General features: G+C 42.7%; 1 protein-coding gene across 1 annotated transcript; it reads right to left on the reverse strand.

Annotated features, from left to right (window-relative positions):
• Positions 1 to 465: 465 nt before the first annotated feature.
• PODN (podocan) lies at positions 466 to 24,243 on the reverse strand. The gene is made up of 11 exons (XM_066325463.1): positions 23,319 to 24,243; positions 20,675 to 20,916; positions 19,904 to 19,997; positions 18,267 to 18,331; positions 14,069 to 14,178; positions 11,699 to 11,855; positions 10,164 to 10,279; positions 7,682 to 8,339; positions 5,221 to 5,369; positions 3,384 to 3,591; positions 466 to 2,327 (listed from the first exon to the last, which is right to left on the reverse strand). Exons 1-10 carry the CDS (start codon positions 23,446 to 23,448, stop codon positions 3,417 to 3,419), a joined length of 1,896 nt encoding a protein of 631 aa, XP_066181560.1. The 5' UTR covers positions 23,449 to 24,243; the 3' UTR covers positions 466 to 2,327; positions 3,384 to 3,416.
• Between the last annotated feature and the right edge of the window lie 2,144 nt (positions 24,244 to 26,387).

Here is a 26,387-nt window from a genome sequence, read left to right on the forward strand (position 1 = left end):
TTGGAGCTTAAGAAAAAGCCAACTTCCCAACTCCCATTTTCACTAAAGGAAATAATGAAATTAGAGCCTGTTCCTGGGTCCTGCTCCATACATTGTCTGCAATGGACTTTTGGATTATGGGCAACACCCATAGACAAAAACTATGTAGGCTTAGTCCTGTGGACTTCTGATTATTCCTCAACATCCTTCATGGTATCTCTTACCCCTTTAAGATAAATAAACTACCATTTTGGTCTGACAGCACTATGTCCAATGTCTTACATGCTGATGATACCAGATAAGTGAGGAATAAGGCCTGTGGTTCTCTCTCACCGATCTCTTACAGAACAATCAAAGAATCTTGGAGCATTTGAGGCTTTCACTAGATAAGAGTGGCAGTGATTTTGGAGGGTTTTGCTGCTGAAAGACACTGCTCCATTTAAAGGATGGATTCAGCGTGCAACAAACAAACTTAGGTAAGTGTTTCCTAACTTTACCTGGTCTATACTATATGCACATTAAACTCTAGGTGGGTCTTCTTTGGCAAAGGCTGCTGCTTGCACAAGAATAACAGTGTATGTACCATCCTGACATTTTGGGCCTGATTCTACAGGTGCTAAAATGAACCTTCACCCCTGCACTCACTGCATCAGACTCACAAGGGATTCCGAGAAGTCTGAGGCATCTTTTTCACAGAATCACGGTCCAGGGGATAGAAGTTTAAAGCCAACAGAAGAGTTCTCCATAAATCTGTACAAACCTGCGTATTCTCAGCTTGTTCAAGAGTTTAATAAATTGGTCTTTTTCACAGAAGACTGGCAGAACTTCCACTGGTGTTTGCTGGAGATAGCTAATTGACTTGAGCTACGTTCTGTAGACATTTTACATAGAAATCTATCCCAGCAGTCAGTTGGAAGGATATTTTACTGCTCAGCTGTATAGCTGATATTCAAAAATGTGTGGGTTTTGCAATTTCTAGGGCCAAGCTTTTACTTTTTCAGGAAGCAATCTTTCCTTCCATGATTAATGAGTGTGTTGAATTGTCTAAGGTAGGGAACAACAGCTTGAAATTACTGTCATGTGCTATGGGAAACCAACGGGAGAGTGTGGAACTAGACTCCAGCAGAAAAACAGCTGGTAAAAAATCAAGCCAACTGTGTTTCCAAGTCAATCCTGGAATGCAGTCTGCAAAACAACATGTGTTCAATCAGAAATCCTCAAAAGAAAAGACCATTTTGTCAAGCAGATTAGCTGCCGCAGATGAAGGACATTATAACTGAGAAACTCGTACCTCTGTAGGTCTTCTTTTCCTTGGTTTCTTTATTTTGTACAGGAGCTGATTCCAACAGGAGCTGAGAGCATCAACATCTAAAATAGGGGAGGCTTTAAGGGAGTATGACAGCAGGCACTGTCTCCAGCCTTGAACTAAACTAATTTCTCTTGACACTTAATGGTTTTCTCCTAAGACAGCCCACACTCACTAATCTCTTCTACATCATTAGTCTGACTCCTGCCTCTCAGTGAGAATGAGATACACTGTGGAAAATTCTACCACATCCATTAAACTTCATCCTTTCACTCCATCCTCTGATCACACCTTTGGAAACATTCACCCAACTGCCCCAAGGGCAAACAACAGCAAGACAGAAACTTTACCAAAGCTTTGGAAGGCAGACATACAGAGTTTTATATATATATATATATTCACAAGAGCAATTGTTTTATCTTAAAACCTCTCTAAAACAGGAATATACTGCAGGTTTTGGCAGTAGAGATAAAATATTACGGGATCCAGCCTTATTTTGTTTTTCTCATCCAAATATACACATTGTTATAACAGAGAAATAATTGCATCCAGAATTATTACTGCTGCTTGATGACCAAAATTCCTCATACGGTGCTCTGCACATGAAACTACTGCAAATATCCATCTACCCTGGCCAACAACAGCTTCTTTTGGGTGGAGGAAAAGAAAAGAGGCATAAACATGGTTCACTTAAAATGCAGTGACAAAAATGGCATTTGAAGGCCCGTGTTCAAAACAGTCCCATATTGTTATTACAGATGGAAACAGTGAGGGAAGAGAAACAGAAGAAACAAAAGCCAGCTTTTGTGAGTTCCAGAGCAATCCCTTATGATCCTGGGTCTTGTATAAGATGATTTGGAAGCTTTGGAAAGGCATTCAGGGTCTCTCCCTGAATAAGGCACTGAAACACACTGTATTCCATGAGCCTGGCCCAGTGCCATGACAGTTCCTGCGTAATTCATTGCACGTTTTGCTAAGTGTTCTCTGTATATCTATATAGATATATACACATTGACATATATGTATTTTTCCATATGTTTTCCTGCAAAACAGAAACATAAAAGAAGTTACATAACGAAATACAGGATCCAGAATGAGACAAACATTGTACCTGTTGACATGGCACACGTGCCCCAAAACTAAACCAGAGATGCATTGATTTTGAATGTACCCTAAGTCTGTAGATACAAATTATTTCTTGTTTAACAAAGTTTTCATGTAGCCCAGCCAGGAGGGCTGGTGTTTGACTTCCCAAGTACCTTCTGGCCTTTTCAAGCCCCATCATCTTTTAAGCTTATTAGCACTATTCCTAGCAATTCCTTGTGTCATTCTCAGTGACAAAAAGTTGATTGGGGACAAAACTATTTTTTTCCCCACACTTAAGGGTTTAGATCTCCGGAAGCAAAGAGCAGTCCTGAACCTCATCATCTTTGAACATAAGATGCTTAAGAGATGCAGTAAATAGATCACTATCCTTATGAAAAGAATGCATATTCTTCAAATATCATTGTCCTTGTGTCTTTTTTCTGCAGTTGAAAAGAGATTCAAGTAGAGATGCTATTTTTTCCATAAGAAATACACTAAGTATAGCGTTGTTTTTCCCCTCTGAGTGGTCAGTGATTTAAATACTGCTTGAGACAGAACTTGTAATCTCTTGACATTTAACAGATACCAATGGGTCTAATCTTACTTTAATTTGTCTAATTTTAAAATCTATTTTCACCTCATGTCTTCTGCATAAGGAAACTTCACTTTCCTTTTGAAGTATTTGCTTAAAAATATCCTGAAATACCTTTGCATTTTTTATTCTCGGAATTTGTGAACAAGGACCTGCATCTTTTACTACTGGGTCTGCTGTGGCTAAAAACAGAAGCCAATAAGAATAGTCCATTAAGAAATGATAAAACAGATATATACTCTTTCATTTTACAAAATATTGTATTTTCAACCCTTTTTGATTCGTCATGTTTTAGTGGAAGTGTTTAAGTTCAGGGTTCAGGCACTCACTGGTTCTGCTTCAATCATGTGTGTGAATTAGAATTATTTACTCAAGAGTCTGAGAAATGGGGCCTTGATTCAACTCAACTACAGTTGTTACCTCCCACATGATGGGATTGTGTGAGTTCACATTTTATCTCAGTTCTTCTTCCTCTTCCTCTTCCTCATCTTCCAATTCCTCTTCTGAGTCATCCTTATTCTTTGAACTGTTGCTGAATTCAAGGTTCCCTTCAATATCCAGTACCTGCAAGTGCTTCAGGTTTTGGAAGGTACTTTCTTTCAGTGCTCCAACTGCAATCTTATTAAACCTTAAACAAACAAAAAGGCACTCCTGTTAAAATAAACCCATCTCTATGTATAGCACAGAAATGAGGAGACTAAGAGGAAACCATTCTGCAGCTACTCTACAGTGACCCAAGTTACTCCAAGTTTACACTGACAACAGCAATCTAGAAGTGCTGACTCCTCTGGATGGGGGAAGAAAAAAATCATAATATTGGAATTCCTCCCCCACAAATTCTTTCTCTTGCTATTCTCCTTTCCCCTTCCCAGAGAGGAAAGGCATCTGCTTCACAGCCCACATATTAAACTATAACTGATTTTTCATAAAATTCTGTGTCATTCCTTGACAGTTTAATTCTTCATCTAGAAAACTCAAAACAAAGTAACCCTTTAAACACAAAGTAATAATTTTTCAGCTGTTATTTGCATTTCCAGAAATACAAATAAACTAATCTGCAGTTTAAGAACCTGTCACATATACTGGTCTGCTACTCTTGAACATGCTTAAAATTGTATTCTGTGTAATATTCCATATGTATATTATTGTTTCACAGCACTGCAGTGATTAATGGCCTCTTATTAAAAATACGACTGAGCTTGGGTGGAGTTGCCTCCTGAATATGTTAGTGAACTGTTTTGCAAATTCCTTTTTTCTTTATACAGAAATATAGAATGTGGTATGTGGTTTCTGGTTCACATCCAAGCATTCACTAAAATCTCATAAATGTGAGCAGCTGAATAGACAGACTGCTCTAATTTACACCAGACTTTGTAATTTTATTTGCTTGGTATGGAATCATTCATCCATAAAGGTATGCTCCAGAACTATCCAGAAATATGGGGCAGTTTAGGTGCATATAGACAAAATAAAACCATATTTAGTCTTGTGCAGCCTAGGCTATTTGAACACATCCATTGGATAAGCTTAATAAATATTCTGTAGAAATTCACAAATTACTTCTAATTAATATTTTCAATAATATTCCACCAGATTAAAACGGAATATTTTACAGGGACAGATTCACGTCTTGTGGTATAAATCTTAACTCAGTTAAGATGATGCTTAAATCAGTTGTTACTGTGAGTTTACATTACTTGTAAAAGAAGGTCACTATCTGTCATCCATGTAAACAAAGTCCTCATCCAACTGACAGAGTGGGAAAAAGCCCAGCAAAGCCCCTAAACTGAGTTACGTAACTGCCACAGTTGTAACTTGTCACTTGTTTCTGACAGAGCTATCAAGGGAATGCACACAGCTCCAAGATTAGTCACACACACCTCACTGCAGGGGGATTTTGTCAAAATCCAGTGCCAACAGACACAGGCAAAGCTGTACTTCTGCAAGGGGACTGTAAACTCTTGGCTCACAGCTGAATATTGGAATATGACATCATGTTAAACATTAATTGCCCAGAATTACTGGCGTGCCCAATCCATTCTAATAAGCATAGAAAAGACAAGCTCTATAAAAAGAGCTTTTTGTGTGTATCCATGTTTTTTCTGAGCAGATGAATACAGTTTTGTCACATATTTCTATAAACCAGAGATGCTTGTTCTGAAAGTAAGGATTTAAAATACTTTTTAAAAAGTAAGAAATTATAAAGTGAATGAAGAAGGAAAATATCTTGTGTGTTGAAGTGGAAACTTGACCTTACCTGAGGTAAATCCCCTTTATTTTGGGTGTGGATTCAAAAGCATTCTCAGAAACCGTTGTGATCTTGTTGTTCTGGAGATACAGATACTCCAGAGATTCTGGCAGGCCCAATGGGATAGATGTCAGCTGGTTGCCAGCCATGTCTAGGGACTGCAAGGGAGAGACAACAAGGGGTCAAATAACTGAATTTAAATATTAGATACACTCCAGAAAGAGATTTAGGTTCGAAGTTACATTTATTATAGAATAAACAAATTTAGTTTACCTCTAATTTGCATTAAGGTAAGTGTGGCCAAGACAATTCTACTCTCTTACACTCCTACTGAGCATCCTGATTTCACATGGTAGGTCATGCTGGTTTGTTTCAGGGTTCCAACATTTCTTTATCTCTATCCCCAGGCATCAGCCCATGTCTGCTTTAAGTAAATTAAAAACAGGCTGGGTTTCAGATATGCAGGAGAATTCCTTGGCATCTGCTACTGCAAACACTTTGCTGGCTAAGGGTGGTGATAGGTACAGTTCCACATAAAACCATCTGGAAATATTCTAACATGGAGAATGTATGAAGACAGCAGGACTAAAGATCATGGTCATTTCTCAGATATATTTTATGCAAGAGAGCTGATCAGTAGAAATGGTTTGTTATCCTGCATTGTAGTATTTTCATAGCATCAACCTGACACTCACTATTTACCCACTACTCAAAGCCGCACTTCTTTCTGCAAACAATTGTCCTCATTCCAGTGTCTTTATTCCTCACATAATGCCAGTCTGGAAAACAATTATCATAGAACCATTGAACTGTTTATGTTGGAAAAAAGCTCGAAGATCATTGACTCCAACTGTTAACCCAGTACTGCCAAGTCCATTATGTAAATGTCTCGCTTTGCAGTTGCAGTCTCCAGTGATTTCCATGGAAACAGTGTGGACTGAAGCATTTACTAAGTATATGCATGATCAGGATCTTTATGGATGGTTATTTGCCAAATCCACTCCAGTGCAACAACTCAGAAACCAACTGCACAGTTAAGCACTTAATGATAAAAAAGATTCAGCTGGAAACAACCAACAAGAAGTAACACTGTTCCAAAGGAAAGCAACAGCCATAAATGCCCCATTTGTCCAGCAGGACTTTAAGTCTGTGCTATTATCTGAACCCTCCTAATGGGACTGGGGTTTGCCATGGGGCTGGCCAATGGTTGAGTCAGCAACACCTCTGGCTTTATACTGACTGCAATGGAGTGAGAGTAGAACAAAAGTTCCACATAATTGTGAATCAGAACCTTTGAGAAGGAAAGCTCATAATTCCAACCAACAACTCCCGCTGCCCAACAGGGCTCGTGACTCATTTTTGTTGGAAAATAAAACAACCTACATTTTATTAAGGTACTGCAGAAAAGCAATCCCAGCAGTCTGTAATTTTCAACAGCATCTTCCTTCCAGACTGCTTTGCATGTTAAATATGTTTGCACACACACACTCACACATGTATCAGTGAGGCACCAAACAAATGCAAAAGGTGTTATTAAAGCCAGGGACCAAATCTGCAGCTGATGCAAACAGCTCTGCAGACACTGTTGCTGCATTGCTGACTGATGGATATTAACTGAGAAACAAGCTATTGGTTATCCCCAGACACAACAGAAAGGGAAACGTTCCTACAGATTAACATCAGGATTGTCTGAAAACACACTGGGGGCCAGTGTGACATATGCTCCGTGTCCTTATCCCTGATCTGCTCTGAGATGTGCACCCTTTGCCTGTGCAGTGACCTGACCATATGCACCCTCCATGGCTGCCATATGACACAGGCAATACCTTTCACTGCAGGAAAGGGGCCGCTGCCTAAAAGGAAATGCAGACAAATCCTTCAGCCAGCGTAACAATTCTGAAAGGTCATTTTGCTCAGCACAAATGTGATTGTTCCTGCCTGCCTTATGGTTTGTGTTTAACTTTCTCCAACAATTAAGCAAATGAGAAGACTGCTGATTGAATCCAGACCTCCGAGCTGCTCCCCAGGTGCCTTAGCCAGCTGAGCTGCTAAATCCTACAGCTTGGCTTGTCTGACTATAAGCTGATGTGGGGGCTTTGAGAATTAAGAGTGTTTTTGTTTATGCATTCCTTCCTCCTGCTGTCTCTATTCAGAGCTGATTTTAAATCTTTTGGGAGACGAGCTATTTGAAAGGCCTAATTTCAGTTTTAATGACAACATTCACTGATGTTTCTCTGAAAATATAGGGCACTGTCAGGATTCAAAAACAAAGCTGGACTGGCCAGCAGTGGAAGGTACCCCCTCTGCCACAATAGCACATCATTTCTACTCTAGGAACAGAGTGTGTAGCACTTAAAATGCAACCCCAAAACATGAGGACCAAGAACATTTAGTATTGGTGCTACATGATTTGATTTAGGCAGACAGACATCAGCATCACTAAAACAATCAGAGAAGGTGATGTTTCTACCTGAAGACTGCTGAGTTCTCTCCATGCTCTTGAATAAATTGAATTTACTTTCAGTTTATTGTTGCTCAAATACAGTTCCCTCAGTTTTGTCATCCCAGACAAAGTCCCTTTGGGGATGATGCTTATCTCATTCTCCTTCAGCTTCAGAACCTGCAAGTTCTTTGGAAAGCCATAAGGCACCGTGTGGAGATTGTTTCCAGAAAGATCCAGGGACTTCAGTTGCCGCAGTTTACGGAAGGCCTCTCGATGGATCTGGGCACTAGTGAGCTTGTTGTAGCTCAGGTTCAGCTCTTCAAGGAAGTAAGTGGTAGCAAAGTCGTTCCTGTTAATCTCTGAGATCTGGTTATGAAGGATCATAAGCGTCTTCACTCGCCGGGGCAGCCCACTGGGGATCCTCTCCAGCATGTTGTTGTACAGGTGCACAGTGTGCAGCTTCTTTAAGCCCTGGAAGGCTGAGGGGTGAATACCTCGGGCTTTTAATTTGTTATTGTGGAGCAGAAGGTACTCCAGGTTCTTAATTTGGGTCAAGACATCTCTGTCAATCACCTTAATTGCATTCTTCTCCAGATGGAGGAGGACGATGTTTCGAGGTAAACCACTCGGGATTTGTGAGAGGTTATTGCTGGACAAATCCAGATATTCAAGACTAGACAATTTCCTTGGGAAAGCAGGAAAGAAAACACTTTGATTCTGCAACGTGAAACAATAACTAACTTCCTCAAAGATGTTACAATCTTTGCTTTACAGCCTTTTTCCCCAGCACAGCTCCCACTACTGACTGCCCTCTTCTGACTTGTGATATGAGTGATGTGGACACCAAAAACAGGGAGCTCCCATTTTGCCATTAGGGATTAGGACTTGGCACTGCCACCTCTCCCCAGCCACACCAGCAGGAGAACGTGCCAGAGTCCACAGACACCCAAACTGCCACTGAGCTGAGGCCTGAGATCAGTCCCAGATAGCAACATGTGAGCAATTCCAGTGAACAAACACCACCAGGAAAATGCCATTGGAGCACCACCAGAACACAGTTTAGCTCTCAGTTTCACCAAAACAAAACCTGAGTATGAGTAATTTCTGTCTCTCTGAAAATATATACTGAAACCTAAAGGCAGGTCTGCTTTCTAGGTGATGAAATGTTACTTCGATGAAAAGCAGAAATGCCACCTCAGTCTCTTACACTAAGGTAGTGAACTTCTCTTGACCCTCCAGCATTACTGCAGTGAGTCAGGGCTAGAGCTGCTTTGTGTAAGCTACTGAATCTGGATTCCATGGTCTCAGTTGAAGCTAAATTAAATCCTCAGACCAGCCACTTATACCAACTGGATGTGGATCAATGGTATTATATGCCAGGACGGAGGAACCCTGTATTCCCTTCTATTTCAAGTCAGTTTCTCAGTTCAAATTACAGTTTTAATCTACTTGACACTACATAACCCATTGCAGATGACTAGAAAGTTTTTAGGAAACGTGAGAGCTAATGCGTTACAGACATGATTTACTGGTTACTACACTGCTAATCCAGCTATCCAAGCATGCTCTGAATGAACAAATAAAATCTTTAGGTAAAATACTTCACTGCTGCCATTAGCAAGGTTTCCCCAGGATGAGAATATCTTAACAGAAATTATGTGTCCAACAGGACCTGGAGGTGGACTCAACACAGATACAGCAAACTACTAAGGGAGGTTTCTGCGAATGGGAAATGGAAAAGGAAAGTACAGTTTGGTACATTTCATGTCTGGAGATCAGGAGAGTTTACAGAACTAAATTATGGGCAAGACCAATTGTGTGGTCTGGATTTTCAGGTAGAACATGGGCAGCATTTAGTGCAAGCAGAGGAAAAAAATGTTAAATTTTTGAAGTGCTAAGTCCCAGGCTAAATCTAGGACAACCAAAGGCTATTTTTGTTGCACCAGTTGGTAGCAAAGCTTTTGCAGCCATCTGGCTCTTGAGCAGCACCATTGCATCCCTGCCTGCTCCAGCAACCACCTGCACTGGGGTACAGCTGGGCCAGGGGAGTTCACAGCTGTGTGTCTGTGGCTGCTTTCGAGCCACCTTCACAGAAACACACAAGTGGCTCCAGTGAAGATGAAAGTCTGGCTTTAATGCCCAGTTGTAATGTGAAGTACCCTCAAAACTGGAAAGTCGCAGGTAAAGCCACTTTTGACTGTTTTGGAAGAACAGAGAGTAGCTTTCAGTGTTTTCTAGGTGGCTTTTCCCAGAAGGGACATAGTACCTGGTGTGACTGGGTCTGTGGCAGGCAGGGTTCTGTCTTTTGTATGAAACTATCCTGCAACCACTCACCCAGACCTTTCCTTTTGAATGGCAGCATCTGCACCTCAGACTTAGCGGTGAAATGCATAACATCATCCATCTTTTACTAGCTTTACTTTTCACTGTGCCTTTGTTCAGTAGGTGCACGACTGTCCCAGAGGGGGCAGACAGACACAGAGGTACAGAGTGCACATGTCAGCCTCACCAGAAAGTTTCGTTGTCCATTCCCTCATTAGACAAGTAGTTATTCTGCAGATACAGCTCCCGCAGACCGGAGAGTTCGCTGAAGGCTCCTTTGGGAATCTTCTCCAGCTTGTTGCTCTACAGTCACCAGAAGCACAAAGCACAGTATTTGGCATGAATCAGCACAACATCTGAGCTCTGTTCAACTAACATGGGCAATTAAACTTCAGAAGGGCTTGATGGAAAATATTTAGGGGGCATTATAATGTGATGGACAGACTGGACCAGATTCATTTGTCAACTAATATAAAGTAGAAACCAACACAGACAAATTTGTCTAAGTGTGTCAATAAATAGTAAAAGAAAAAAAAAATCACATCTAAAGTACACCTATCAGATATTTTTGGTCCAGTTTTGGCTGCCTCTTATTTCTCATTGTCCTGGTTTTTCCCAGTCAAAATATCAAGGTAAATTTTACTACTGACAGATGGTGCGCTTGCAAATAAAACTCATTTCTCTGCTCATCTCCTCTGTCCTTAAGACAGCTGAGGACAGCAGGGAAGGAGATGTAATCCTCAAAGTGTAATCCTCAAAGTATGAGACCCCTTGGGGAGATAATGATTATCTGTAAGTGTCAAAAAAATGCAGGGGACAAGTAAGTTCATACTTTGGACAGAAATTCCAGCAATGTACAGGACTGGACTGGTTGCATTTACTTTTCTTCAAGCTGGAGAAGCCTGTTCTCTAGAAGACTTTAGCAGGAATTCTGGTGAAACCTTCAAGGGAAAAGAGAGCTGGGAGGCAGCACAGAGTCCAGGGCTGATAACAGACTCCAGTCTCTGCACGTCCAAGGAGCTGTCAACACTCAGAGCAAGCAGACCCAGGACTCCCCGCTGCTGTGGCTCTCCCATTGCTAAGGCTCAGATCCCCAGCTCAGACATGATGAAGGGTTTTTATCAGAATCAGATGACATGGAATTAAAAATGCTGGAGAGTAGTTAACAGCACAACCCTGCTATTGCACTATTGCTGGAGGAAAGTAGCAGTAGAGAATGCCTGATCCAAGGTGAACTGCCAGTTCAGTAGCAAGGAGCAGCCTCAGTTGCTGGGAAGCAGTGGTCTGTATGAAAGGAGGCACTGAGCAAAGGCAGTGGGTAAGCAGCTGTCAGGACAAGTGGCATTAGTGACAAACTTAACTGGGAGGTCATGGAGAAATGGCCATGGAATGATGCACTTCCTGTTCCAATAGTGTTAACATCGCTGTATGCAGGGAGGAGACCAACAATGCAACCACACAGGGATCTGCAATACACCCCCTGCAAACAGAGAGGCATTTCTGCCCCCTGTGAGCATTCTGGTGATTTGTCCACCATTGCTTATGGACAAAAAAAGGAAGGAGATGAAGACAGCTGCTGTGGAGAATACAGCAGGCAAGGCTCAAATGGGCCTGGGGATGTTTCCAACTGCACTGGGATGTCTTGGGTGTGTGGTGGGAAACCCACTCACACACAGTACTTTGTCACAATCCTAAAAGATTACAAAACTTTGTTGTCATTACCTGTAAGTGTAATTTATATAGTGCTGGAGGGAGATTCTTTGGAACATACTTCAAGAAATTGCTGGACATGATGAGTATCTCCACATTATTAGAGCCATTGAACATATTATCAGGTAATCCAGCATCTGAAAGTTTGTTGTTATGAAGATACACAGATCTGTTGGAAGGAAGTAAAAGATGAAGTTCAACAGATGGGGAGATCTGGAGTTTTTGTTTACTGAGAGAAAGCTTAGTTTAAAACTTAATTTCAATCTTTTTTTCATTCCTTGAGCTAATTAGATTTGTTTTTTAAATGTGCCCTTAAATTTAGCAAGGGATACAGATGCAAACCAAATGGTCAGACCCAACATTCTCTGAAAGTCTATTCAAAATCCAAACCTGCACATGAGTACAAATTTCACACATGGCCTTAACTTCTTTACAAGAAACTGAGTGGAAGCCTGGGACTGTGCAGTACTTAGAAACACAGAATGTCAGTGTGGGGCCTCACTCAGAGGGTTAGAATTCATCTCTGTTTAACAGATATGGCCCCAATTCTAACTTCTGTTTGCAATTGACTCTGGGCTGCTTGGGCTTACAAGATCAGCCTGGAGGTCTCATAAGGAAGGACCATCTCTGAACCCTCCATTCCTTCTGCTCCCATGAAGGCTGGAAATACCCCAGGAAACAGTTTCTCTCCTATTCCTAGAACTCAGAATAGAATACTGACAGAAAGACAACAGATTTACTCAGTCTGGCAGACTGTTCTCTTTTCCATGCTTTGGTTTTTAATGAGCCATTGGGATTGAGAGACAGAGGTTTTTACTTTTCCTTTGCCGCTCTTACTTTCAACCTTTAATACTCACAAAGTAGTTTCCCCAAACAGATTTTCAGAAACTGGCTCATCCTTACACAGGTTTCAATTCTGTACAAAGCAATGTACCTCTATGAAGTTATTCCTCCTTTTCACTGGCTTAACAGCTAAATTAATTCATTTTATTTCTTTTTAACAAAAGAAATCATAGGCTTTTAGTCACTTTGATTACCTCTTCCTTTCCTGGGTTTACCACCAGATGCAGCAGGCAGCTAAATTTGTAGAGAGGGGTTAAAACTGCAAAAGTGTTAAAGTGAGCTTTTTAAACTTGTTCCTGGATTCTCTACCAGTTGCAGAGAACTTGGCAACATCCTTCTGGAAGGAAGGAAAGGCTCAGTATTGAAATACAGTTGTGTGATCACACACTCCAGGGAGTTCAGAGCTACACTGAAAGTATTGTTTACCCTGCATGGTCAGCTGTACTTTTAACTCACAAATATTTGCCTTTCTGAAAAATTTACTCTCCAAATAATCAGTCTGAGATCATGAACTCTGCTGGGGGCAAAAAAAAAAACAGTTGAAACAACTGTGTTGGGATTTTGTATGAGTAACCTTGGAAATCAATTAGCTCTTATCCTGATTAAAATTCATGTTGGTAAAGAAGAGTGTGAAAATCACTTCAGAAAAGTCAATAATTTTAATATGGAATTAAAGCACAGCAGCATCTCCACCTGAGATTCAGGAAGAAAACATCTAGCTTCTTCCATCATGAGATACTGCCAGAAATCTGTGAGTGACTCAGCCCTTTCAGCTTCCAAGAGCCTAAGAGACCAAAGGCCCAGGAAGTGCAGAGCAGCTCCAGCTCTCAATGAATTCAGCAGGAATAGAGAGTTCTTCAGTTCATCACAAGGCTGGCTGCAGGGGCTCAGCTGGGTCAGCTGTAATTAACTGCTTCCAAACCTGGCTGCATAGATTGCTCCCAGCAGTTTGGGATGTCTTTGTGGATCTGGATGGTGCAGATTACTAAAAACCCCTTTAGAAAAGCCCACACCTCACAGGAGGTGGTCTGTGTGCCTCTGAGTTTGACATGGATGTGCTGCTGTCAGTCCAGATGAGAAAATCACAGCCTGAACCTAGCAGAGACCTTTGGCAGCAGATCTGGAGGATGAACCCTTTCTGAAGGTGCTGAAGCGCTTACCTTGAATAGAACTGAGTTATACAGCACTGAGTACTGTACTGTCCACCTGATTTCACTTGTAAAAATGAACAGACTTTAATAAAACTAGAAATTTCTAAACAGCTAATCTCTGTTTTGAGAAACTAAATTGTTCTTTTCTACTCAAATACACAAATAAAATGGGGACAACTTCATTTTATATTTGCAGAAGTGTTTGCAAGCTAGCAAAAGCCCTTTGGAATGTGTTTGTTTGATCTTTCATGCTGAGAATAACAAACAGTTTCTTTCCAAAAACACAAGTAGGCAATAATATAGTTTAGCCAGATAGTTTCTTATCACCCACCAACTGCATCCAAGCAGTGGCAGAACACCAGTATTGTTTTACTTCCCAGTCCCTTACCTCAAGTTTGGTTTCTGTCCAAATGTGAGCCCATATATCTTAGTGAGATAATTGGCTGCAAAATCTGCACTGATCAAGGTATTTGGTAGGAATTTTGGAGCCACTGTTAGCTGTAAAAGAAATATACAGGGGAGTTCCAATGAAATGCAGCAAATGTTTTAACCAAGTATCAGAGCAGCAGCAAAACACTTGCAAATTTATCTTCCCTAAACAGGCAAAGATAAATTAAACTGCAGATTGCATGAACAAAAACAAATTGTCCTCACTCACTAATCTCTCCAGGAAGGAGACAGACTTTTGCTCTAAGATATGAAAATGTTTGTTTTGGTTGGAAGGGTCCTGTCTCTTTTTGGTGGAAGAAATCAAGAAATTGTTATTCAGAGAGCAAACACTTTGCTTGTTATTGTTCCTAATTCCTCAGTCTACTGTGCCAAAAAACTCCAACCCCCCTCACAGTGACCTACTGCTAATTCTCTTACACAAGTTTTTTGTGGAGAGGAGGTGTCACTTCACACATCTGCTCCACTGCATCCATTGGTGATGATCCTGCAAGGGGGAATTCAGGCCCCCAAAGAACAAGGAGACTTCTGAGCCAAATGATGGAATATTGAATGGCACTTCAAAGCAAAATGTACAGCAATACTTTGTTCAATAAACAAGTGATGCATCAGGAAATACAGAAAGGCCCTGTCCTCAAAACTCTGTACCTGACAACAGGTACAGGATTGAATGTGTTGCTCTTGTTGCTATTTTTATCAGTGATTTTAAAAGCTAACAATGCCTGCATCTGAACAAACTGGTGGAGTGAAAAGCAATGATCAAAAAAAAGCCCCGTTTTAGAGAGCACCCAGGCAATATAACAGCCAGCTTCACTGAGTGGCTGTTAATAACAAAGTCTGTCACCTACAAACCAGGAATACAGGTTACAGTCCAGGCTGGATGGGGGACAGTTTTCTGGGAAGCATAAACCCAGAAGCTTTATGCATCAAGAAACAATTTTAACACAACGGTGTAGGAGATGCTCCTTGAGTAGAGAAGTCAGTGAATTGCAGTCAGCAGGGGCAGCCACCCTGATTCCAGGTGTTCACTGCAGTGGTAATGAGGCCACTCATCCCATGCTTTATGTGCACTCCAAAGGGCTCTTTCCTAGGGACATGCTGAATTCTTCCAGATCAGGATGGGAAACTGGGGGCAGTGGAAGGGATCTGCCTTCTAGCTTAAAGTTCATGGAATCTGTAATCTTCCTCACAGGTCTGTAGTGTGAAACAGAACCTGGTCCTTGCAGCCTACAAAGCACAGCAAGACTCACATAATGAGAAACCATATTTTTCAAACTTTCATTACCATCAAACTGCAGTGGGTTATGAATAATAGTGTAAAACCAAAAATATTAAAAATATGAACGCTGTGTGAAAGAAGAGACACTTTATTGGAGAACTGCCTAACCCAAGCCTTAAACTATGTATTTATCTAAAGGGTATCTACACCCCTGTCTCCTGGTACGTCAACAGTGGATTGATGAACTCCATCCATAAACTTACAATTTACTGGACTCATAAAACAGTCTTTTAAAAAAACTGAATACATTATTTACTGTTTTTCATTTTCAGCTGTCCCAAACACTCCATCCTTAGCCTGTCTTAAACATTAAATGGTCACAAACACAAAAAAGATCTTTCCCACAAATCACACTCCTATCAGCATTTCCAGATGGGCTGTGAGCACTGGAATGAGCCATTCTCATACTCCTGCAGTTGCTCTTGGCTTTGGTGGTAATCTCTCCCCTCCTGATCTGGGAGATAAGATTTCAGGGAGCTGGATAAAAACACTCATCTCTGACTACGAAGGTCTGACAGTGCCTCAGAAAGAAATAAGTCTCTGCCATGATGTAATACTGACAGTTCAGACACAGGAAACAAGACTTAATCTTTTTCATACACAGTGGTACATTAAAGCTTTGGTCCAGTCAGTTAGGTCATAACTTTTGCACAAAGCAAAGGGCATGAGCTCAGATATGTAAAATAATCAGAGACATCAGAACCACAAGAAAGAGGAAAGAGAAGTTTAATCCAAAAAGAGTTTTCACTTGCTCAGGATTTTGCTTTGGCATTTCAGCACTTGGTCATGAGACTGATTTGCACTGATTACCTTCTTGAAGGATTCATGCTGGATTGTTTTAAGTGTTAGCAAAAACAAAGTTGACTTGAATAGCTTTGTCTAATTTATTGCCTAACAGGGAGCAATCTCCCATTTCCCCTACTGCAATTTTCTTTCAACTTTGCTGCTGCACCTTCCTTTCCATATGACAGAGTGTTTCCCCTCTGTTAACTAATGAATTCAGAAGGTTAATGCAAAAACCCTCACCAGTTTTGAATTGATTGGATTTTTCTTGCTTGGATGAAGCTTTGATAAAAACAGAAGTGCTGGATCATGGTGAATCCCATACCACTTTGAGGATATAGGGAAATGTAAACCTTTTTAAATCATTTAAAATCACCTGCTTCTGGTCAATAATAATGACAGCTCAAGATCTGAGCTATCATTTGGTGGACCAATTTCTCATTAACAGGGTTTAGTGTGGACTCAGGTTTGAGAGATACAAAACATGAGAGTGGGGTGAAAAATTAAAAAGGAAACTACAGCATCCACTCTTTACTTTAAGTACTTTTTACTCACAAGCCACAAAAGGCATTTAGTCTCTTACATTTCTTTTCTCTGACCAACTGTGCCAGTTTCATGAAAGATGATTTAGCTACATCTGATGGGATCACAATGGAAGATAAAGCAGCATTAAGATAATCCATAAAACAAGGAGCAAACTACCAGCAAATCCCTGCTCTCCTCCAGACACCACAGTAACTTGATCCACAGTGTTTCCTGCTGCAGAAGAGATACAGTTTGAAGCCAATCTGGTTTGTCCTGGCTTGTGACTTATAAAGAAATGTGTTATTTTTGCGGGTCCACAGCATCTCACTATAACTACTTGTGACATTCGCTGATGTTTGCAATTTCTTTTGGGAGTCTTTTCTCTCTGCAGCAAAGCCAGAAAAACCAAACACTTTGTTTTGTTACACAGGGAAAATCAGAGTGCAAGGTTCTGGAATATTAGTCACAGTCTGGCTTGTTCCTTTTTATGGAGTTATTAACTGCCAAGATTGTTACATGGAAATGGTGCTTGAAAGAGAGAAAAGAACACAATGTTACTGTACTAAGGAATGGGTTCTATTCTCAATACTCCATACAGAAATGTATGGAGTGATTCTGGATGTGTCTTGGCCTGACTGAAACCTGAATGCGGCCACATGTATTTAATCAGAACATCAAATGGTCCCAGATTTTAAGAGGATAATAAAATATATATACAGACATGCAGAGAGAGAGAGAGAGAGAGAGGGATGGAAGGGCAGGATTTTTGTAGACAAAGAAGCTCTGCCTGATGGTTTAACTTATATTTTTCCACGGATCCAAATTTCTTCTGTAGCAAATATTTGTGGACGATCACTGGGGATAAAGAAAGGCATAACAGGAACCACCCAGATGCAAGGGTATGTGAGAAGCTATTTCATTTCCTAGCTTTGGCAGGAAAGATGTGCTTTTGTCAATACATTCAACCTGGGTCACAGTAGGAAAGCACCTGGGCTCTTCTCTATCAAAGGAAGTTCAGCTCCTACCACTGCAGCTAAAAGAATAAATTAATGACTGGCACAGTTTCATTGAGTGGGGGCATCCTCCCCATATCCAAGGTAGTAAGAATGGGAGGAAAACTGGATAGCTTTTTACAGATTTGATGGTTCGAACACTAGGATTTGTTTGTTCACAAATTTTTCACCACCCTCATCTGAGAAGACAGCATTTCCCATAATTACCACAGACAGGCAGGAACCAAATCTGCATGCAGCTCATCCAAAGCCTGCTGAAGACCGTGGCAATTTATGCATGCAGGGGCTCTCTGTACCTCCCTACACAAGTGAAACTTTTCACCAGGTGCACAAATAAACAAGTGTCCAGAATATACCTGCATATGCAGCCTCTAAACTGTTCACATACTGTTTTGACCTTAAATGAACCTATGTTAGAATATCACTTGAACACAGTTTTACTTACGTAGTATGCACATTTTAAAAGAATTGACAACTTGCTCTTTTAATTTTCAGAACAGAATTAGAAAAGAGCTCTGAAAGGCTTCAGAGCCTCTTACCTTATTGTTTGCCAGGTATAGGTAATTCAGGTTCTCCAGATGCTCAAATGCTTCCTCTGGCAACCCTTAAAAACAGGAATAACTAATCAGTGACATTTACTGCCTTTCTGAGTGAAAATAGCAGAGGGCAGCTTTCCCTCTTAGCATCTTCCATGTGAGATTGAAACACTTTTTACAGCCACTGAAACAATCTGATTCGGACCTATTGATGTCTCTTGGGTTTTTTTAATTGGATAAAACCCTAAACCCACAAACCAAATCAAACAATACACACTTGTTAAAGCAATGGAGGACTATTTAAAATCCTGATCAGACAAGGTTCATGGCCAAGCCCGTTGGCAGGTGTCAGGTACACTGTGTGGATCTGCCCTATGATTATCAGTGCTTGCAGCAACCACAGTATCTGAGAACCTTCTCCTGTAATTTGCATAAGATTCTGCAAGTCTTTTTTCTTGCAAGGATATAATCTGAGGTTGCTTAATGATCAGATCAACCTGATGTATGACTTTATTGCCAAAATAACCCTGGCACCTGCATGTCACAACCTTTCTCCTGCCCTGCTCCTCCACAATACAGATACCCAAACAGCAACCAGCTCAGAGAGCTGATCCAACTCGGGGCTTATCCTCCCCCAATAATAATTGATTTTCAGCTGAGTCACTCCACATCCAGCTGATCACACAAGCACAATTGCTGTCACAATGGAAGGACTGCAAGTAGCACTTTCACCTGGCACTTAGATAACCATAAGTCAAAGGTGAAGCTATTTCTCATGTCAAAACATGTTGGAAACTCAGGGCTGACTGAAGCTTGTGAAAGAAGACATGAAGGCCTAAAGATAATAATGTCAAAGTCTGGATATATTAAGCACAGCTTTCCCTGTGCTATGTAAGATTGCTGTGCCTTGGGGCCCAGGTATGATGTGCCCACATTCTCAATAAATTTTGTTCTTTATCATTTCAATAAAGATTAAAAAAAAGAACATTCAGATCAATTGGGTGACACATAAATTAATAATAATTACACCTTTTGTATCCCACATCCTCCTCTCTTGCTTTTTACTCCAGTTCCTCTGTTTCTTTTGCTTTCCTCACTAATCCCTTGTTAAGTTTCTCTAATAAGCATAAGACTGAGCAAGCAAAACCTGCCTACAAAAATCAAAATGATCTGAGAAGGATAGAAATGTCCTTATTAGCAATATGTATGTAAATTCATACCAAATTCGACAAGGACAAAACTGGACCAAACTGCCCTGAGTGACTAGACTGAACTAAACAAGGTCATTCAGGAGGAAATCATTCAGCATGTGGACGTCTCTGGTTCTCAAGTGCATTGCATGGAAGTGCCTGTGGGACCAGAGGGAGTTTCCTGCAGGAGGAGATCTCACGCCACGGCACACGAGCTGCTGCCAGGTCTCCTCCACTGCTTCAGCAGGGCTGCATTCCTCCACACTGAGTATTGTGTTTCAGATGATAAAGTGTCTCCATGCTCTGTGTGATGGCCAGAGGAGTGAGGCTCACAGCAACCCACTCCAACCAAGGCAATCCATCACCCTGGCTCTCCTTATCAGCACTCACTGGCCTCATTGCATGAGCTGGTGGTCCGGAGGCACAGGCTCTGTCCACCCCGTGGCTCACCTTTTGAAGTCAGCCTGTTGTTCTGCAAATTGAGAGTTTCCAGTCTATAAAGACGAGCAAGCTCTTCTGGAAAGATTTCTTCTATTTGGTTATTCTAAGGAAATGGAGAATATTAATCATCAACAAAGTAATCCAAGAAGGAACCCAGTGAACCCAGACAGTGAACTTCAATAAAATCTGGAAGTGAACCCACCATGTCAAATCCTTGTCAAGACTTATCTCATAATGAGCCAAACTCAGATCTCAAACCCACAACCTTCCAAACCCAGGAGCATTTGAAGGCCTGACTCATATGCATATGCACCAGTAGCACACAAAGGGTGTGAGTAGGCCCACAGTCCATCTGCCACAGCCAAATCTTGTAGCTGCAGCACAGCATTTGTAACAAGGTTGGCATGGTGGAGCTCCGAGCTTAGGGCTTCTGTCATTCATGGGTTGTTTTAAAAGCCACTGTTCATGGACAGGGAGCATCCCACCAGGCTCACTTGCACTGATTATGCTGTGTCTGCCGTCACATTTTCACTAACATGCCGACCATTAACGAGTGGTTCGAGTTGGCCAACAAACCGTTGGTTTGGACAAAAACTGTTATCCTGGAGCTGTGAGGGCACGTGGAGCTGGTTTTGCCCTCGCTGGCTGTGAGGGTGTTGGGAGCCGATAACCAGGGGCACTCGCCGAGCTCAGGAGCCGGGCCGGCGGCACCTGCGGCTCCCGCCCGGAGCCGAGCGGGGCCCGAGCGCAGGGACGGGGGCACGGCCGGCTGTCCCCTACCTGCAGGGAGAGGTGGTTGGTGAGCTCGGGCAGCAGCAGCGGGAACTCCTTGAGGTCGATGCCGCCGCAGTCCACGACGCCCTCCTGGCTGCAGCCGCAGTCGCGGGGACAGGCGGGGCCGGGCCGCCGCCGCTCCGGGCCGCCCTCGGCGAGCTGGCTGCTGTCGGCGGCGCAGCCCAGGGCCAGCAGCGCCGGGAGCCCCAGCAGCGCCAGCAGCGCCCGGCCGCCGGCGGGCATCGCCCCTGCGGCGGGACAGCGGGTCAGCTTCGGCGGGACAGAGCCACGGGACAGCGCCGAGCCCCGCAACCGGGACCGGCACCGCAACCCGGGACCGGCACCGCAACCCGGGACAGCCCCGCAACCCCGGCCGAGCCCCGCAACCGGGTCTGGCCCCGCAACCCGGACCGGCCCCGCAACCCGGGACCGGCCCCGCAACCCGGGACAGCCCCGCAACCCGGGACCGGCTCCGCAACCCCGGCCGAGCCCCGCAACCCCTGGCGGAGGTTCTCCCTTTCTCGCTTTCGCGTCCCCTCAAGGCGCTTCGGGCGCTGCGCTGCCCAACCGCTGGGTCCCGGGTACGGTATCCCCCCGCACAGCCCCCGGCTCCCCGAGTTATTGATTGCCTTTTTCATTTTGAGAAAGGCCGGATGATCCCGCAGATGTAGGGAAGAGGTTATGCAATGTTAGTTCAGTGTGGTTGTCTTGTCGTACCGTTCCTCACGGTTTTGCATAGGAGAAAAAAATCTTCTCGTTATTTAAACATAGAGGCTGGTTAAGAGTGACTCTCCGAGGGGCTGCTACGCGCGCATCGAGCAATAACAAAACCTTGCAGCTACTGAAAACAGAATGGGCTTCCTATGGATTTTGGACAGTGCTGATCTGAACCTAACACACTTGGCTAATGTTCAGCTTTTATCTTTCTGGCAGCAGGTTAAAATAATCCAAACAGAAGTTAAGTATCTACTGGAGCAGCCAGCTGGCCCTAACCCAGCCCCCTCGGTCCCAGTTGCTGCCCTTCTCAGATTTCATACATAAAGGTTGCAGTCAGGGCTGGTTATGGCTTGTCATTTATCCCCTCAGCTATTCCTCAGAAGGATTTGACAGCTACGAGAAAGACTTAGGGTGATCTTTTAAGGTGAAAAGGCACAATGGATTCATGACCTTACGAAATAAACACTCTCTTCACCTCTGATAGCCCAGATTCCTTCTTTGCATCAGAAACAAGAGCCCCACAGAGGCAGACTGGCAGCTGTCAGAACTGCGGGTCTCCGTTTACATCCATTCACAAATCTTTGCAGCTTTGCACCAGGAGCTCTCACGGAGAGTTCGGGTGCTTGGCAAGCATTGGAGACATGCTGCTCTCAGTGACAGGCAGGAAAGTCTAAAGTAATTTTTTGAAGTACTGAAATGGGAGCAAGTGGGACAACAGGGCAGAGCATCCCAAAACATGGATGCTGGTTTTGCTTTAGTCCTGTCGTTGCTACAAACATGCTGGGTGGATGATTTTAAGCATTTATCATGTTTGCTTGATCCCTCTTTCCCCTGTTCCACTATTTTACAGCTTCCATATCTGTAATAGCTGAATATAATTAAATTCATGTCTTTTATAGAACTATCCTTGTATGGCAGATATTAACACTGAGATCAAAATTGGCCATATGAGTATGCCAACAGTGGATTAGTAAAACCCTTAGTATTTGGTGACCTAATCTCAGGAAAATATTTCAGAAATCTTAGAGAAAATCGTCTCAGAAAGTATTTCAGATCTCTAGGAAAGTACTTTTCCTGTATAAGAGTTTACCCTTATAGATACTTGCCAAAGAAACTACAGACAGAAAACCTTGCATCTCAATCAGCTCTGCTGCACCAGTATCAACACTGTTCCCATAGCACAGTTACATTGTGGTAGGTCTTGGGCTCCCTAGATTTGCAACATGCTGCTTTTTCCACATCTGTTGCTGAAAAGATGTTAGAAAATTAACATGAAATATTCTATCTACTGCACACTAAGGTTTTGAGACAGTATCACCCCCTAATCAATATGCAAATGTCTGCTACAATGCCTGTGCTCTAGCACAGGGAGACACTTTGGGTAGAGGAACATCTGTGCACATCTGGAGTGCAGGCAGTAAAACCAGGCATTTTTACTTCAAAGAAAGGCTGAGGTAACTCACTCCATTTCAACTCATTCCCATGGGCCTGATTCAAAGCCTGGTTAAGAAAGCTTCTAAAGGAGCAGCTCAAAACCTGCTACAAAGAGTCAGTCCTCTTCCCTTGCTGTAGGTGGGCTTTGGAGCAGGTCCCACCACCCAAAGTGGAGTGACACTGAAACCAGCTCAGGAGTTTCTGTGGTTGCATCTTTCTGAATCCAGAAACAACTGATACCTGCACTTTGGTGCCTCACAGCATGAGAGTGCCACAAAAGGCACAGTCTCAAGAAATAATCTGAAGTTCCAGCAGTTACTGAATGCTTCTCAGTGATTACACTGCCCCCACACAATCACTTTCAAAATATCTCATCTCTGTTACCTATTATTCTCCACACACATTCTCACAGGACACACATACACACACACAGATGGGAAAACATCCACTGAAGGACAGGATTCTCCCTTAAAATCAACAGGTTAACTGAATTTGTTACACTGAGTATCCTTGCTAAAAGCTGCAGCTGAAAGGCAGGCTGCTGCTGCAGGTTGGAAAAGCCAGCTCAAAAAAAAAATATATAAAAACTCACCTTTGCTGTCAGAAATCAGATGAATGGAGAAGAACATTTCTCTTGCCCCCACAGGCTCTCTCAGCTCATGCCATGTCAGTAATATGCACTGAGCTCAGAGCAAGTCTCCCCTTTCCAAGCCAGATCCTTTCCAGATGTGAGCAGCAGAATTGGAGAGAGTAACAGGCAACCCTCTACCAGTGAGAGCTTCCTGCACTTCCCAACGAAATCAGAGAGGAATTTTCCAAAGTCACCATATGGGAAAATGTGAGTAGGAAAGAGGAAGCAGCTATGGCCTGAATATAAAGACTTGGGAAATAAACAATCTCCCATTACTTTTGTCAGCACGGTTTGCAGGATCTGTGAGTGAAGCCAAAAGCCAGCATGCAGGAATTGGCAGAAGAGAAGCAGAGATAGTGTGTGTGTGCTTCTGCATTTCACTGCAGGGCACTGGAGCTGCACCCTTACTACATCTTTGAGTTCAGCTGCATTTAACCCAAATCTGAATTCCAGGTGGGAATGTCCTCCCATTCTCTGGGGGTCTGGTTCAAATTAGCTAGGAACAGATAGACCAGCAGGTTTTGCTGCATTTTATCTCCTTCCCCTTTAACTCTCCCTCCTTTTCAACACATCAGCTGATCTACAGGCACCAGGGAGCAACAGGCTGAAATTAAAAAGTATTACAGGCAAAGCCCCCAAATTTGCTGTGACACCCCATCCACTCAATCTCTTCTTTATTTCTGTACCCTACATTACAGCACTAACATCAGAACTTTCCACCACATACACACACACAGACACAGACATTCAGCCCAGAAGCCTCACATTTCTTATCTCTCTGTTGGTGAAAGAACAGGAATATACAGTTGATAACAGTATGCTCCAAGTGCAGCAATACAAGAAAGCAACACAGCTTTTTGCCCCTGACAGCAGTTACTATATTAAATATCAAGCCCCCTGTGAGTGCCCTGCAGTGCTCCATACAGTACCTCCACAAAACCTGCAGATCTGTCCTCACCAACAACACGACCTCCTTGCTGAATTCCAAAGAAGGGACACTGATTCTTTCCTCTCCACTCCAGCTGAACTAAAGTCTAAAGCAATTAAGTTATTTCCTCCCTCTCTTCATCCAGGCTTATATCAACTGGAACTGATCCCCCTGTGTGCCACGTGGAAGTTTCAAAAGTTAGAGTGGGAAGTGTGTTTTTACTGAAACCAAAATAAAAACAAAACAAAGCTGGCTGCTTTTTCCTGGTGACTCAGAGATCCAGGACACATTTGCCTGCTGCCCTTTCTGTATTACAGTACCCTGAGTGGATACAACAAAGTGTGCACGGTTTTTTCAGGGAGGAGGAGTAGGGGGGTTACCTCACTCACTGTGGATGCCAGAGCAGCCCACAGGGGAGAGGAAGTGACCAGCATTCACCCCTCCCCAAAAGTGTATTTTTATCTGTGTTTTTGCTGTAGAAGTACAGCAATTTGTTTTGGGGTAGTATCTAGAGGAAGCACAAGGCATTATAAAATATCATTTGTGCCTCCTTTTGTGGGGCAACAGAGACACAAGAGTCAGACACCAGATATCCCACGTGCAAAGGTAATGCAGGCTCACACTGTGCTACAAATCACCTGTGCAGGCTTTTTTTTTCTCCGGGCTTTCACTTCTTCCACATCTTACTCTCCTACATAACATATCCTAGACTCACAGTCTCCCTTCTCCAGGCCCAGTGCTGCATTTCCATCATCCACACAAATTCTCAGGAAAACCAGAGCTGGAGTCAAATCTGAAACTGTTCTGACACACCACTAAGCCAAAGGCTATGCCCTGCCATGGTACATGGACCCAACAGCCAGTTTCTGTTCACTGCAGCTTTCTGGAGCTTTCAGAGCAAAGAATTTCCACTGCAACACTCACAGCACAGAATGAGCTGAGGGAGACATTTCCAGACAAACCTGAGTCTTTGTACTCTTGCATGTTCCCTGCTGCTGGGCTGGAGTGGTGGCTGCAGCCTGCATGAAGAAACATTGCCAGGTTTAAAAACTGAAGCTGAAGACTCAGTTTAAACTTTGGTATGATTATTCCTTCAGATCACACAGATGGCAGAGAACCAGGTCCTTGGGCAAACAGCTGCTGGGACAGCTGTGACAGACTGTGTGCCACAACAGTGCTGTGCCATGGGCCTGGCACAGAGCACCCTGTGCAGGACACCACCTTCTGCACTGCCCAGCAGTAAAAAGCCCCTGTGGTGGTCAAGGACAGGCTTGGCTACCTTCAGCTCTTAGATTTCAAAGGAACTCTTGTAAACCTCAGCAGGAGGCCATGTCCAGGGCCAAGCTGCACTATGCAGTATGTTCCATGTGAGACCTGCTCAGCTCTGCAACTACTGTCACTGCCCTAAACAGGCTGAATTTAGTTGTGATATGATAAACTCAAAGAACAGACACACCAATCAAACAGCAGCATGGCAGAGAACAAAAGGTGTAAGCAGATCTACTGAAGCATGAGCTCCAAGAACAGTGGTTCTCCAGGCATCAACTCACTTGTGATCTGCATTGAGTGAGGCACGAGGCATTCTGGAGGTTTTAGTTATATCTTAAAAGGTAACAAAATATTCTTTACTCTCACCTTTATTTATTTGATTTAGACTCTACAGAAATACTGACATTCCTGAAGTGCTCACTGCTATGTGCTGGTGTTGTGCCTTTATATAAAAGGAGAGAAAAAAAATCATTAGAATTCTTCTAAGTAACTTGCAGTCATTTTGCTTCAAAAAATGAATAACCAAAACACAAGAAATAAAAGGGGGTTTTGTCTCTAAAGCAGGAAGGGAAGTATTTTTCAAACCTAAGAATTCACAACAGTGCCTGGCCAGGAGCCTATTGGCATCTGTGTTTTGATCTGAATGAACTCTGAGATGTCTGTTCTCCCAAAGGACATGTACTGTTAAAAAAAAAAAAAAAATTAAAAATCCATGACTGCTTTTAATCTACCTGAAATAT

This window comes from Sylvia atricapilla, chromosome 9 (assembly GCF_009819655.1).
Source record: "Sylvia atricapilla isolate bSylAtr1 chromosome 9, bSylAtr1.pri, whole genome shotgun sequence".
Lineage (NCBI taxonomy): Eukaryota > Metazoa > Chordata > Aves > Passeriformes > Sylviidae > Sylvia > Sylvia atricapilla.

Coding starts and splice junctions, on each gene's coding strand:
- PODN (XM_066325463.1), bottom strand. CDS start 23,448: ATGTTCTTCTCCATTCATCTGATTTCTGACAGCAAAGGTGAGTTTTTA. Junction 20,917..23,318: donor TTTTAGCAAGGATACTCAGT/GTAACAAATTCA, acceptor GTCCCGCCGCAG/GGGCGATGCCCGCCGGCGGC. Junction 5,370..7,681: donor GAGAACTCAGCAGTCTTCAG/GTAGAAACATCA, acceptor TCTCCCTTGCAG/TCCCTAGACATGGCTGGCAA.